This window comes from Bidens hawaiensis, unplaced genomic scaffold (assembly GCF_021521415.1).
Source record: "Bidens hawaiensis isolate Kalapana, Puna unplaced genomic scaffold, B.hawaiensis_p1.1 tig00036331_1, whole genome shotgun sequence".
Classification (NCBI taxonomy): Eukaryota; Viridiplantae; Streptophyta; class Magnoliopsida; order Asterales; family Asteraceae; genus Bidens; species Bidens hawaiensis.
The window spans coordinates 124822-141056 of NW_027496332.1; the positions used below are offsets into that span (position 1 = coordinate 124822).

General features: G+C 37.9%; 1 protein-coding gene across 1 annotated transcript; it reads left to right on the top strand.

Moving 5' to 3' along the window:
- The first annotated feature begins 8393 nt into the window (after window positions 1–8393).
- LOC143588341 (E3 ubiquitin-protein ligase ATL6-like) lies at window positions 8394–9924 on the top strand. The gene has a single exon (XM_077069371.1). The coding sequence runs from the start codon at window positions 8551–8553 to the stop codon at window positions 9763–9765; it is 1215 nt and encodes a 404-aa protein (XP_076925486.1). The 5' UTR covers window positions 8394–8550; the 3' UTR covers window positions 9766–9924.
- Window positions 9925–16235: the final 6311 nt, after the last annotated feature.

Sequence of the window (16235 nt, forward strand, 5' to 3'; positions counted from 1 at the left end):
AACTCTTAAACAAGCAAAGTTAACCTATAATTAAAGATTATGTTTCAACGATCGGTTTTAGGTCTAGGTAATAAGTTAGCATAATTAATAAGTAAATTATTATATATAATATATTACCGGAAAAGCAGGAAGAACAAGGAGAAAGACGGAGGCAAGAGAGGAGGCGGCAGGAGGACAACGGCCGAGAGCAAGAGGGAGGAAGAGATAATAAGTGTAGTGTGTGAAGTGTTAAGAAAATAGTATTATATTTATAGGCAAACCCTAGGGGACATAAACCCTAGAAAAGATCTCCAAAAGTAAAAGAAAAGATAACAGCAAAAAGATTCCAAAAGCAAGATCTCAAAAGATAACAAAAGATATCAAAAGCAAAAAGTAAAAGATCTCAAAAGATATGGCAGCAGGAAAGAGGAAAAGCAAAAGGGAAAGCTGTCAGGGAACAGTAAAAAGCATGGGCGGAGACAGAAAAAGGTACAGGTTAAGCATGGCAAAAGCAGATCCTCAAAAGATAATGTCAGTCACTTTCTGTCAACCAATGGGGTTGGTGCGCATGCTGCGCCGAAAGTAACTTTTCAGACAAAGCAGATTAGGTCAACAGCTCAAAAGATAAGACAACACAAAAGCAAACGGCTAGATTTAAACAGAACTCAAAGGGTTCAGCGCGAGAAGGCTGAGTGCGCGAGCGCGAAGGCTGGCACAACAATCCTTAGCGCGCTGCGGGAAGAATCACAAATCCTTAGCGCACTGCGAGAACATAAATTCCTAGCGCGCCGCGGGAACTACAAATTCTTAGCGTGCTGCGTGAAGAACTAGAATTCTTAGCGCATCGCGGGAAGAACATACATTCTTCGCGCGCTGCGAGAAGAGTTCTCTTCACGCATTGCAGGAACAAGATGTCTTCACGCAGGCTTCCTTAGCGCGTGGAGCTGCAGACATCCTTAGGCGGGAAGAACCAAAGGACAAGCAAAGGAGGGTTCAAGGCTTAAGGGTTAAGCAGGAGGGCGGGACGGCGACAAGACAAAGAGGCGGGACGACAAGAAAGGAAGGCGGGACGGCGGAAAGAAAGGGGAAGAGAAAGAGGCGGGAATGAACAAATAAAAATATATTTAATTTACTCAGTTAAATTTACAAAGATTAATAATAAACTTTAAATCATAAAAAGAAACGGATCAGAGAAACGGGTACCTGGGTCGGGTCGGATTCGGGCAGTTGTCACAGCGTGACGAGCCCACTCCACGCACTCCACAGGTGTGCGAAGGGTTGTTCCTCGGCGGATGTTCCATCGTGGAACATACACTTCATTGGAATCCGACACTGCAAAAAACATAAAGCAGTTAGGAAAAGATGATAAAAAAATGAAATAGGCCAAAAGAACCCTACGCACCTGTAGGGTCAATAACAGGCCGATAGCCGCCAAACCCATCACCTGAACCCAACGGAAATCCATCCAAGAGGTCAGGCAGATGGGAAGGAGGCAGAGGTTGGCGATAAGCCCCATGCATACCTGAAGGATCGGCCGTCGTTGCCGATGACGGAGGAGGCATGGTAACAGCCGCCGCGGTCGCCGCTGCGGAATCCGCAGCAAAAGTAACCGCCGGCTCAGTGAAAGATGCGGTAAAAATGGCACTCACAGCCGGCGGTGATGTCATCACAGCTGGAACAGTCGGCTCAACGGAGTGAGCAACTGAACCAGCGGAAGCAGGCGCAGCCGCCTGGGTCGTCGCCTCAGGTAGGCTGACCAAGCCTACCGTCATGGGCGGAGGGGTACTCCTTTGCGCTCCACCCTGGAATGCGTCAACATCCACGCCTGCACAAAGAAGATAAGTGTTAATGATGGAAAGCTATGAAGTTAAAAATAAAGTTTGTACTTACGGGTTTTCTTGAGCATGAAAGTGCGGACAGGCGGGGACGAACCCGATGGAGCCGGCCTCTTTGCGCCGCTCACCGTCGTCATCCGGGGCTCTCCGGAGGTGACAGTCGCAGCCTCCGGAGCGGTGGTCTTATCACCACCGGGATTCCCCGCCACCTCTTCGCTCTCGGTCTCCGAATCAGACCGAGGCACCGGATCGGCAGTGGAGGCCACCTTCTCCTTCCCCTTCCCGCCGGCAGCCTTCTTCTTCCGCACCAACGGAGGACCATCTGCGGATTCCTCATCAGAACATACGATTAGAGGAATTCCAGCAGAGGTTTCAACATTGAGGGGTCGAGGGTTGAATAGCGCCTTACCTGGCCGCCTGGCGCTAAGGATCTCGTGGCCTAGCGGGTAGACCTCCACGAACCGATCCGCCGTTTGTTCTAGGATGGGCAACTCGTTCTCGTCTAGAGCGCGAGTACCCATCCGAGCGGGACCGTCAGCCTCCCGCGGGTACATGAGCGACTGCAAGTCGTTCCCCTCTGAAATAAACAGGAAAGAAGTTAGAAGAGATTATAAATTAACAAAAAGAAACAGAGCATACCGTAAGGAACAGAGTTCGAACCGTATTCAAGGACGATTGGGATCTTTTGCGCATCCGCATCCTTCCACACCCGGCTCATCCCCAGCATCACCATCCCGGACTCCGCAAACCGGTAAACCGGAGATTGGACTCGGGAGATATTCGAAAACCATTCCGCCTCCTGGTAGTTGGAGGCGTGAAGGCTGGGAAGTGCTTGCCCATTCTTGAATTTCATGGCAAGGGGGATGGCGCGAGCGGAGATGTAGAAGAACTCCCGCTACCACGAGCGAAGACTGCGCTCGGTTGCGCAAATCTTCAAACCCTTAATCCGGGTTATCAGCGTATACCACCCCTGGATGCACCTCCAAGAGTAGAAGGTCATCAGGCGGTCGACATAGGGCTCAATGCCCAGAATCCGGCACACCCACTCGAAGTGGCGAATCTTCGCGATCGCCGTCGGGTGCACCTCGGTCAGGTGCATACCGTGCCTCTCCAGGACACGGTACACAAACTTTGTCAATGGGAACCTAAGATTCCCATAAACAAAGAATGCAGCATATACCCCGATCTTGCCTCTGGGGGCATCATACACCGTCTGATGGGGTTCAGGAAACTCAGGCTCGAGAGACTCGAGCATGAACTTCCTGACGACGTACTGATACAGATCGACGGGAAGAGCACACTGGCACTCGCCAGCAGTACTCTTGTCATCGGCGAACACCCCAGCCTCCTGGGCTGTAGATTCGAGATCACGAGAAGACATCTTACAGATGAAAGAAGAAAACAATTTCAAGAGAATGCTTGCCTGAAAAGGTGAGTATTCGCCGGAAATCGTTTAGAAGATGAAGAGAAAAGTGAAAGTGTGGATTACAAAGAACCCTCTCCCCCTTTATATACTAATCGCAATTAATTCGATGAATTTAATGCGGAGGAGAGAGAAATCGAAGGTGCAATGAAACTATGACACGTGGCAAAAAGCAAGCTGGCAACAGCTGTTGAAAGGACGCGTACCATTAATTTCGCGGCCACGCGCCCGAAAAATCGCGCCCACACGCCTGAAAAAGCGTCTGGAATGACCAGGTACTGTCACGTCACCATAACTTCCTGCACGTCCTGACACAGTCAGAAGAAACCGTCGCACGACGTTTCAGAGGTTTGGACTGTTCTTATCCTTTCACCAACCTTTCGAATTTCAAAAATTCAAAAAGATTCAAAAGTAAGCGGGAAAATACCCCTTACCTTGGCAACCAAGTAACCATAAGACGGGTGCGGGTACAGTGTTAAGGCAAAACCCTTCACATACTTAGCACCTGCAGGGAATTGAAGCCAAGAATACCTCGGCAACCAAGTAACTATAAGACGGGTGCGGGTACAGTGTCAAGGCAAAACCCTTCACATACCTAGCACCCGCAGGGAATTGACGCCAGGAATACCTTGGAAGTAAAGTAACCGTAAGACGAGCGCGGGTACAGTGTCAAGGCAAAACCCTTCACATACCTAGCGCTCCGCAGGGAATTGAAACCAAGAAGGATCTTCTGGGCAATGCTTGCGGAAACGAAAATAACATCCCCGCATAACGGGAACGTCGAGAACTACATTGTTTGAAGCTCCAGGATGGAATTGGTGGTTTTAACATAATTGATCACTATGTTCAAAACTACCAAAACCTCATGGAGAATCCACACAAGTGGGACTCAACGCTCCTGACCTGCGAGGAGGTCACAGACCTACCCGCATCATACCCAAAGACCAAGCAGGAAAGTTGGGAATTTCTGCAAGTGACAAGGACTTCCGCGGGAAGAATCCCCATGGAAAACCTTAAAAAACCCTTTTCAAAACCCTTTGCTTAAGTCCAAAAGTTCACCTCACTTTATTAAACATTCATGAGAAGAACATTGGACTGGGGGGACTTGAAGAGGTAGGTCCCAGCAGAGCCCAGTTGGACCCGCAAGACTCACCTTGAAGAGGGACGTCTGCGCAGAAACCAACTGGATCCGCAGGACCCACCATGCTCAGAGACGTGACGTCCTTACGCGCAGTACGCAAGCTGTTCCCGCAGGAAATGCCTCCCAATGGTGAAGGACTCCGCCTGTTCCCGCAGCTGCGGATACAAGCCATCAGGGAAGGCCACCCGCGCAGCAAGGCTACACGCACAAGGCACTTAGCTCTCAATCATTCAGTGTCACCTGAAGGAATGAGCAAAGCCGGGAACAATCCCGCACAAAGGCGGGAGGGGGAATACTCCCGCCCAACTAAGCCAGTCCATAAGATACGGGAAGATCTTCTGTACTGTACCTGACGAGGTATGGGCAAAAGATCTGACTAAAGATACGACAGCTTATTGACAACAGTATGGCGAGTAGCATGCTCTTGTACTGTATGTCACTATTAGCCGCTGCCTACTCACCAACTCCTGTCATACCACGTGCATAGCCGGCAGTTGGTGGAAAAGGAATAGTACACAGCAGGCCTGGTCACTGTCAGCCGCTACCTACCCACCAACTACCAGCAGGGCACGTGCGTAGGCCACAGTTGGTGGAACAGGAACACTATTCAGCCGGCCACACCTCCTTGGAAACCTACCTTCAGCTATAAATACCCCAAATGGTATGATCATCTCATCTTATCATATTATCATCATATTATACCTGATATCTGCTCTAGCAATCTCTTAATATACATTTATATTTAAAGAGCAATCTAGTCTGATTCTCACGCCGGAGGGTGGTCACAAGGAGGAACCCCCCCCTTCTCAGTGACAAGCTCACGGTGTCTGTTTTGCAGGTTATCAGAAGAACCATCTTTACCGGGTCTAACCCCTCGTGGGAAACATCTATCTAACCCCCAGGTTATCCGTAATCTGCCCGGGGTCCGGTTAGTGTTTCTTCAGGCAATGAGCAAAGACTTGCAGTAATATGGTTCCTCCAGACATTGCTGGTGACACTGGCGTGGGGAACCTAAAACATTTGTCTGGCAACGCTGAAAACAGTGGTGACGCTTTATATATATTATAAAAGGTTAACATTTTAAAAGGTTGGTAATGATAATGACACTGATTTTCCCTACGTGTTGCGCGACAAATGCTGTCGGTAAAACCAAAGAGTTGCAGCGGCGAGTCAACGCAGATTCGGCCAGTATTGGCTATAGCATATTATAGAAAAAAATAATATATTTAAAAAATATTTATTCAGTCGGTAAAACTCAAGCGTTGGTAAAACCAAAGCGTTGCGTGGCGAGTCGACACGTATTCAATCGGTATCGGTTATGTTCGTAACGGTACCATAATTAAACCCAACAAATAAATTCATCGAGTTAACAAATAAAAAGATTAACATATACAAAAGTTAAAATTTTTTAAAACGGTGTTTATTTGGTCGGTAAAACCCGAACGTTGGTAACACCCGAGCGTTACGACAACAAGTCTACTCAAATTTGGTCAATATCGTTTATGTTCGGTATGGTATAAACAACATTGGTGAAACCTAAGCGTTAAAACCTATAAAATAAAATCGTCAACTTACCATATAAAAAGATTAACATGTGAAAGACAAATATTTAAAACGATATTTATTCAGTCGGTAAAACCCAAGCATTGTCGGTCTCTGACGTTGAGGCAGTAAGTCGATGTAAATTCGATCGGTTCAATTATATTCGTTATGATACCGAAATTAAAAAATTATAAATATATAAATAACCAAACTGGCGTGGCCCAATAAAAGCCATTGCGACATCAAAATCCACTTTTAATCTATATCAATATAAATAATATAAATAGATAATAAGTTATCCCATGTATGTTAAGTTTAGAATACTACATGAAGTGTTTATAGTGGGATACTACTTAACATCTTATTATCAGTGGGATACTACTAAACATCTTAAAAGCATTTGATGTAACAAATACCTTTAGGGCGTGTTTGTTTTACGGAATTCGTGGGAATTTAAAGGAATTAGAATTAAAATCTCATGACATGACGTGTTCGTTTCGTTGGAATTGGAATCTTAATTCCATTGTGGTGTGTTCAGTTCAAAGAATTGGAATGGGAATTCAAATCCTTCAAATTCCTTTAAATATAGGGATTTCAAATCCTTTCAAAATATGGAGGAATTCAAGGAAATTCATTGGAATCTTATCTCGAGTTTTTTTTTAACGAGGACAACGAACAAAACATTTTAGTTTTTTTAGATTTTTTTTAATTTATATTTTGAGTTATGATTTTTTTATCAATATTTTTGAATATTTTTGAGGGGTTTTTAATTTTAATAGAAAACCCATAAAAAAACTCAAAAAACAAATTATAAAAAAATCATAACATAAAATATAAATAAAAAACAAAAAATCTAAAAAAACTAAAATGTTTTCGCCGGTGTCATTGTAAAAAAAACAAAACTTGATGTCTATTCAATTGTCAAACGAACACATTAAAAATGTATTTGGATTTCAATTACCCCAAATTCTAATTCCTATTGGAATGTTCAGATTTCAAATCCAATTCCTTCAAATTCCAAATCCTATGCAAAATTCCAATTCCAATCCATTCCATTTCGTGAAACGAACGCGCCCTTAAGGATTGCATGGCGTCTAATTTATCTACAATTATCCGAAATGAATATGTAAGGGATGTTTAGATCCATTTATGTGGTTCTTAGTTAGACAACTTACTATTCTGATTAAAAGAATAAAGTCATACTTATTATTTGTGGAGTAATCAAGCTTCATAAACAGTTGAGTTTGTATAAAGAATGTCCTAAACTAAGCTTCATTTACCAAGCATAAGTTACACTAAATAAGACTATTATTTATAAATGATATTTATATTTATTTATTTTTAACTTTCTAGAAGTTAAGATAAATGTAAATAAATAATAAATATTTTGTTGTACAAAAAAATTAATAAAAAAACATCTATAAAAGACAATTAAATACATATAAATTTGTTGATAAACAATATAAACATGTTGAGCCCGGGACTACTCAAGTTTGAGCTCTAAGAGAAAAGTTCAAAGTTAGACGAGGTCAAGCTTCAAATTAAGTTTTAGCTCTCCTAAATTAAACAAAGCCAATCAAATTAACTCCTCTCTTAATTCTTTTTCACCCTAATTATAATTATTATTCTTATAGATATTATTTATGTGTTTAATAATAAAGTATAACTAATTTCAGGCCGTTCTAACAATGACTCGGGTTTTGTGTTTGAATGGAGTAAATATCTACCAAAGAAGGTGGGCATTGTGGCATGGAGAGCGGCTTTAGGTCGTTTACCAACTTTTGATGCTCTAGAAAGACGGGGAATTTCGGTGAGCACCCGGTTATGTTCGATTTGTAATGAGTTGGAGGAGTCCGTGGAACACTTATTTGTTTCGTGTAGCATGGCTCAAGCGATGTGGAGTGAGGTTGCCCAATGGTGTAAGATTCCTCCTCCGCTTTTGTTTTCCCTTCGGGATGTTTTGGATCTACACAAATTTGCACCCATGTCCTCGGAGAAAGCGAAGGCTGTCTATGCGGTGTGCTTAGTTGCAACTTGGTGCTTGTGGAAAAGGAGAAATTTATTGGTTCATGATGGGGGTCGGGTCGACATAGCCGGACTTGTGGAAGAAATAAAAATAATGTGTTTCTTGTGGGTTAAGAATAAAAGGAGGCGAAACAATCTTACGTCTTTAGCAGTGTCGTTTGGTAATTCATAGTTGGTGTGGGTTTGGATTGTTTCTAGCATGTTGTATGGTTGTAAACTTTTCTAGCTTCTTGCTAGAGTTTTGGAATGAATTTGTTGGTCTTTAAAAAAAATAATAAAGCGTAACATGTAACTATTTTATAATTAAATAAAATATTTTTGTGTTTATACATAATACATTCCCAATAATAATAAAGTGTTAATAATTGATGAAAAGGTTCCTTCACCCTTTTATAATAATATTACAAAAGTAGCAGCCATGAGTCCATGACCATGGCCAACCATTTAAGACCTCCGTATTAAATTATTCAATCCACATGTCAATTCTCTCTCTCCGTTAGTCAAACCATTAGGAAACACAGAGTCTTCTTGCTGTTCCTATTGTCCCTCAATAACAACCCTAATTTCATCTTCAGCTTTTTTTTAACAAATCATCTTCAGCTGAAATGATTTCAAATCAAAACATCAAAAGCTGGTATATTGGTTCACCGATTCAACCATTTTTTGTAGTACTATTTGTACTCCAATTATTATTACCACATGTCAGATCCCAAAACTCACCACCTCCACCTTCTGGGTATCCGTACGCTGATTTCAACCCTTCAATTATTACCATAATTGTTATTCTTGTAGCAGCTTTGTTCTTGATGGGTTTCTTCTCTATTTACATCCGTCGTCGCTCCAACGAAGGCGTTAGCCTTCGTGGAGCGCTTTCTATCCGTCGCGTGACGGCCGCGTCACGCGGCCTGGACTCTTCCATCATCGAGACGTTTCCGACCTTCGTATACTCCTCAGTAAAGGAACACAAGATCGGAAAAGGCGCACTGGAGTGCGCCGTGTGCCTCAACGAGTACGAGGACGAGGAAACACTCCGGCTGATCCCGAAGTGTGATCACGTGTTTCATCCAGAGTGTATCGACGCCTGGTTTGAAAACCACGTCACTTGCCCTGTCTGTCGGGCAGACCTCGTCCCAGATCCAGCCGAGGCAGGTGACGGGGTTGGTGTAGCTCGGTTGGGCGATGATGATGATCAGCGTCGCCCGACCGACGCTACAGGAGATGGAAACATGAGCGCCAACGACGACCACGTTTCCATCTCCGTTGTAGAAGAAGAAGAAGTCAACGCACAAGATCCCGCTCCAGCGACTCTGGTGACTCAACCGGTACCACCAGAGTCGCTGAACCGGGACCAGAGTGTTAAATCAAACCGGCCGCCGTTATTTCCTAGATTATTCGACAAGTTCCGGTCTCACTCAACCGGACACTCACTCGTTCAACCGGGTGAGAATTTGGACCGGTTCACCTTGCGGTTGCCGGTGGACGTAAGAAAACAAGTGGTGAACCGGGCTCTGTTGAACCGGGTCGGGAGCACGACAAGAATGGTCGGAGAAGGGAGTGGGAAAACCGGGTACAGGACCGCCGGAGCATTAAGTGGGCGGAGAAAACCATATAAACGACTAGAAAGCTTAGACCGGGTGGTGGTGAGATCAGAAAGATGGGTTTTATCACGGGCACCATCGTTTTTGTCACGAGCATTATCGATCAGGTCACCGAGGATTGTTACCGGTAACGGTGAGGGGTCAACGTCGTCAACGACGCCGAAGGGATCTAAGACGGAAGATAAGATTCCGTTAAATAACCTAGGACCGAAAAGTTGTTAAGAGTGGGGTACTACATTCTCTAGCAATAGTGGTAGAGTTTTGTTACTTTGTTTGCTACAATAAATTGACTTTACTTTTATTTTCCTTTTACTTGTTGATGAATATAAATTTAAATTTGTTATTAACTTTCCAAATAACAAAAAGCTATTGTTACGTTAATTGTCATATATTTTCTGTACTTTTATTACATTCATTGGGTATACTATATGGTGATTATTTGAAGGGATTTTAGTATTGAATTACAAACTTATCAACTGAAAAACCATAATTTACTTACGTTGTTTAAACTGAATACAACATATTCGGTTTTGTTTCTGCTTTTTATTAAATTAAAATAAATATTCAATTCGGTTCGGTATTTATTCAAGAAATTTAAATTGATCCGAATACATATATTTATTAAGTTGTTTTCTTGTTTATAGTGATAGCGTGTTATTACTTTGTTTGCTACAATAAATTTACTTTACTATATTTATCTTTTATTTGTTGAATATAAATTTAAATTTGTTATTAACTTTCCAAAGAACAAAAGGCTATTGTTACGTTAATTGTAATATGTTTCTGACACGATCATATCTTCCTAAATTTTAATTTTTTGTACTTTTATTACATTCATTGGTTATACTATATGATGATTATTTGAAGGGATTTTAGTATTGGATTACAAATCGATCAGGTCAAAAACCATAATTTACTTACGTTGTTTAAACGGAATACAACATATTCGGTTTCATTTATGTTTTTATTAAATTAAAATAATTATTCAATTTGGTTCGGTTTTTATTCAAGAAATTTAAATTCGTTGTAACAATGAGAAAACCGAATACATGTATTTATTAAGCTATTTTCTTGTTTATACAACTACTGCCATTTATACAATACAAATAGATAACTGAATTAATAACGCTTGTCTTGTAAATATTCAGTTTTAAATGGAAATCAATTCGAATTCAATTTATGTTTTTGGTTCGGTTTTAACCATTTTGATTTTGATTCAATGTGACTGAAAAATGATCAAAATTGAGAAACTTAAAGCGATGAATCTTGTATAATATATTAACACTCGTGATTATTGTATATTTTAAGTGTTATGATCGAGTTCCTAGGAATAAACACAATGTTTATTTACTAAGTATTAAGATTAGCGGAAACAGTTTTACGTACATTTTGATATGCAGGAATAAAAGACGGAAGATAAGATTTCACACAATGTTTATTTACTAAGTATTAAGATTAGCGGAAACAATTTTAGGTACAGTTTGGCATGCAAAATTAAAAGACGGAAGATAAGATTATGTCAAATAACCTCGGATCGTAAAGTTGTTGACTCGAGTACTAAATTCTCTAGTAATAGTGTTAGTGTTTTATTACTTTGTTCGTTACAATAAATTGACCTTACTTTATTTAACTTTAACCTATTGTTGAATATAAATTTAAATATGTTATTGACTTTCCAAATAACAAAAAGCTAATTGTAGTATGTTTTATGACACCGTCATATTTTGCTAAATTTTATGTACTTTTATTACATTCATTGGTTTATACTATATAGTGATTATCCGAAGGAATTTAAGTATTGGATTACAAACTGATCAAGTCAAAAACCATAATTTACTTTCGTTGTTTAAACGGAATACACCATATTCGGCTTCGTTTATGTTTTTATTAAATTAAAATAATTATTCAATTTGGTTCAGTGTTTATTCAACAAATTTAATGATGAAAAACCAAATACATGTATTTATTAAGCTATTTTCTTGTTTATACAACTACTGCCATTTGTACAATACAAATAGATAACTGAATTAATAACGTCTGTCTTGTTAATATTCAGATTTAAATGGAAATCAATTCGAATTCAATTTATGTTTTTGGTTCGGTTTTAACCATTTTGATTTTGATTTAATGTGACTGAAAAATGATCAAATTGAGAAATAAAAGACGGAAGATAAGATTCCACACAATGTTTATTTACTAAGTATTAAGATTAGTGGATATAATTTTAGGTACAATTTGATATGCAGGAATAAAAGACGGAAGATAAGATTACGTTAAATAACCTCGGACCGAAAAGTTGTTGACTCGAGTACTAAATTCTCTAGTAATAGTGTTAGTGTTTTATTACTTTGTTCGCTACAATAAATTGACTTTACTTTATTTATCTTTTACTTATTGTTGAATATTTTGTTATTGACTTTCCAAATAATAAAAAGGCTATTGTTACGTTAATTGTTTATGTTTTCTGACACTCTCATATCTTGCTAAATTTTCTGTACTTTTATTACATTCATTGGTTTATACTATATGGTGATTATTCGAAGGGATTTAAGTATTGGATTACAAACTGATCAAGTAAAAACCCATAATTTACTTACGTTGTTTAAATGGAATACAACATATTCGGTTTCATTTATGTTTTTATTAAATTAAAATAATTATTCAATTTGGTTAAGTTTTTATTCCATAAATTTAAATTCGTTGTAGCGATGAAAAAACCAAATACATGTATTTATTAAGCTATTTTCTTGTCTATACAACCAGTACCATTTGTACAATACAAATAGATATCTGAATTAATAACGATTGCCTTGTTTATATTCAGTTTTAAATGAAAATCATTCGAATTCAATTTATGTTTTTGGTTCGGTTTTTACCATTTTGATTTTGATTCAATTTGACTGAAAAATGATCAAAATTGGGAAACTTGAACCGATGAATCTTGTATAATATATTAATACCCATGATTATTGTGTATTTTAAGTGTTGTGATCGAGTTCCTTAAAATAAAAACACAATGTTTATATACTAAGTATTAAAATTAGCGGAAACAATTTTAGGTACAATGTGGTATGCAGTCATAAAAGACAGAAGATAAGTCCTCGGTCATGGTACATGATTACGGTTCAAAAAAATCCTTAGGAGTCACGTGGAAATGGGTTGGAAAACTAGAACAAGAGAATTTTAATTGATCTCAAGATGTTGGAGCGGTTACGGGTTCAACTGGAAATGGGGGATAAAATGCAATTTTGACTTGATGTATGGGTTGGAGACCAACTGTTAAAAATCGTGTTTCTGATGTTGTTTGCGTTAGATAGATAGAAAGATATCATGGTAAATGACTGTTATTGTTGGGTTAATAATAACGTGGTATGGAACTGGCGTTGGGGTAGGAAACCAAGCACGGTCATAGCTAAGGACGAATTATAGGCTTATTTATCTCTATGGTAAATTTCAACTCTGGCCGGGATAGATGGTTGTGGAAAGAAACAAACGGGTCTATAAAAGTACTTTTAGTAAAAAACTTGAAGTGGGGATTAGATAACCGTGATCATCAAGTTGTGGATGGAAATTTTATGTAAATTGGATCCCGATTAAGTTAAATTGTTTTACGTGGAGACTATTGTTGATCATATAACCATAAAGCAAGTGTTAATGGTGAGGGGAACATATTTGGGAGATGATTCATGATTGTTGTGTAATATGCACGTTGAATCATTAGGGCATTTCATGGTTCATTGTCAGCTAGCAAAATGGGTTTGGTCTATCATGCATACCGGGTAAAGTTACTAGTGTCAACACAATTTAAATCAGTGAGGGAAGTGATTGGGTATCCAAATATGCATAAGAAATACAAAGAAGAATGTTTGGCTATACACAGACTATTTCAATGGTCACGTGTTGACTTATTTGGAAAACAAGAAATGATAAAATTTTCAAAAATAAGGCAATTGGGAATCTCGATCCCGAAAATCTCTAATTCTTGGTACCGGTCCCGGTACCGAAATATTCGGTTCGGTACCGGTACGGTACCGGGATTATACCGGTACCGGAGGTAAAAACATCGGGAAATACCGGTACCGTACCGTACCGATCCCGAAACTTAAAACTTTGGTACCGATTCGGTACCGACGGTACCAAATCGGTACCGATTTCTGTACCGGTACGGTACCGGTACCAATCGGTACCGATCCCGATCCCGATTTTGCTCATCCCTAATTGGGATTGACAAGTTGATGAATGATATCAAAATTACCTTTTCATTTGGGTGTCATGTTCTAGTTGTTTAATTTTCCTTTTCATTGTATGCTCGAGTTTTTTTTTCGGTTTGCAAGTTGTCTCTTTTTTCCGTTTTCACAACATTTGGCTTTTCAAAAAGAAAAAACAAAATTACAATAGTGAAACAGTTTATAAATAGAAAAAACGTGTTAGTGGCTTTAAAAGTACTTAAAAACAAAACCAATTTAACGTTGTTAATCAAATTATTATCCAATCCTATAACTAGTGTTAACTTGTATGATGTGATAAAAATAAATAAATTATTGAAGAAGTGTGCGTGGCATGGTTTGAACCGTATGGGGGTATCCAAGTATTGGGTGTGCATAGGCCACGTGTAGATATTAATTGATGAACGTTCTTTCCAACCAACCAACCAAAAATCTCACCACATAAACATCTCTCATCCATTTCTGGACCAAACAAATCTCTTTCAACTTCACAACTGTTAGCTGTTGTTTGCAGTATAGTACATCTCCTGATATTCATCTCTAAGTTTGCATTCTATTGCATCATGCCACAGGTATATGCTACTACTTTACAAAACCCTTTTCCATTTACATGTACATAACTATATATATTATATGATTTTTCTATAGGTGTTAATGTGTCATGTTACTGATATATATATATATGAAGGCAGAATTAATATATGTAACCCACATGTACCTTATTTTAATATTATTCTTTTGTTGTTTTACCTGTGTCGTATATGGATAGGAAGTAAATTCACTATATTAATTTTTACCTTTCCTTTTTCTTCTCTTAAAAACCTCTTATATCTAATTCATCATCTCTATACTCATTTAATTAACTAAAATTTATTATTCTTTTTGTTATTTGTTTAATTATTTTTTTTATTGTGTGTCCGTACACAATAAGTAGTGAGTTAATATAAATATGAGTTGAAAAGTGAGTCTCTAAAATTAAATTTCGAATTACTAAATGTTAATTAAGATGAAAAACTTTAAATTCGTTTATCATATTGTGAAGATGGTAGAAAATTATACATGAATTGTTGAAATAATTAGAAATTTAACAAACTACATTCTAACGTTATATGAAACATAAAATGCCGCGGTCTTTTAAAATATGATTCAAGTATTAGATGTGGTTTGATTCTTAATTATTTTATGATTATATATATGAACCATCAACAAACAATAATATAGAACCCCACATTCAAATAAAAAATTATGTGTGTGGGATTTTATATTATTGTTTGTTGATGGTTCATATATTTAATCATAAAATAAATTCATTCTTTAATGTGAACGTGAGATGTTATATTATTGTTTGTTTATGGTACATATATTAAAATAAAATAATGGAAGATGAGACTCATTCTTTGATATGTGAATGTGGAATTTTATATTATTGCTTCACATAATTCACGAAACCAAAATCAATATTTAATATTCGTTAATACTACGTTTTATAACTATTTAGCTTCCAAAATTATGTTTTACATCATTAAGTCCAAATAAGATAGATTTTGTCTTTAATTTAAGCAAATTGGAAACCAAAGTCAATATTAATTTCACATTTTATTTTATGTATTTACCAATAATAATCTCAATTTTAAAAAATCTTTGCCAGCGGTCCAACATTTCAACTGTTTTCTCTCAGTGGAATTACGTTAAAAATCACTTAACGTAGTCAAGTCTTTTTTTCGAATTTCAAACCAATGTTTGAGGTTTTTGATCGGAAGAAGGTACGAGTCGACTAATGTAAAACTTATATAGAAACAGTTATTCAGATGACGAAACAATGTTTCAATTAGGTTGTTTGAATTTTCAACTACAAAAATCAAGCATTTGAATCACCGTTTCGAGATACGTTTCACGTTAGTGGATCCATGTCTTTTTTCGATAAAAAACCTAAAACATCAATTTGAAATTAGGAAAAACATTTAACCATCAGAAGAAAAATAGGCAAAAGGTTGAATCGTTAACAACGATTGTTAAATGTTAGATTATTATTAGCCAACACCAAAAATATAAGATTATTTATTTCCAAACACGTATCTCAATGACTTGTCTCAATGGTTTTTTATTTTTTTGAGAAAAAAACATATAGTATGGGTTATTTGGTAATTCTTAAAAATCATTTGTTTGTTAGTAAGGAACTAATTAATTCACTTCACCCTCTCATATATAATCTGTGTCTAATTTAAAAAACACCATTAAAAGCTATATCTAATTTCTCCTCCATTGACATAAACAACATATCATGCAAATATCCTCACCGATCTTTGTCTCTCTTTTACCTCAACCTTTTATTAGAAACAACAAAACCACCATTTGATAGTTACCAACTTCATAATCATTAACGTACATTTTTATTTTTATCTAAACCATGCATATATATTATATATAGGTGGCGAGCTCGGTTCACTGAAGCTTAAAATCTACAAC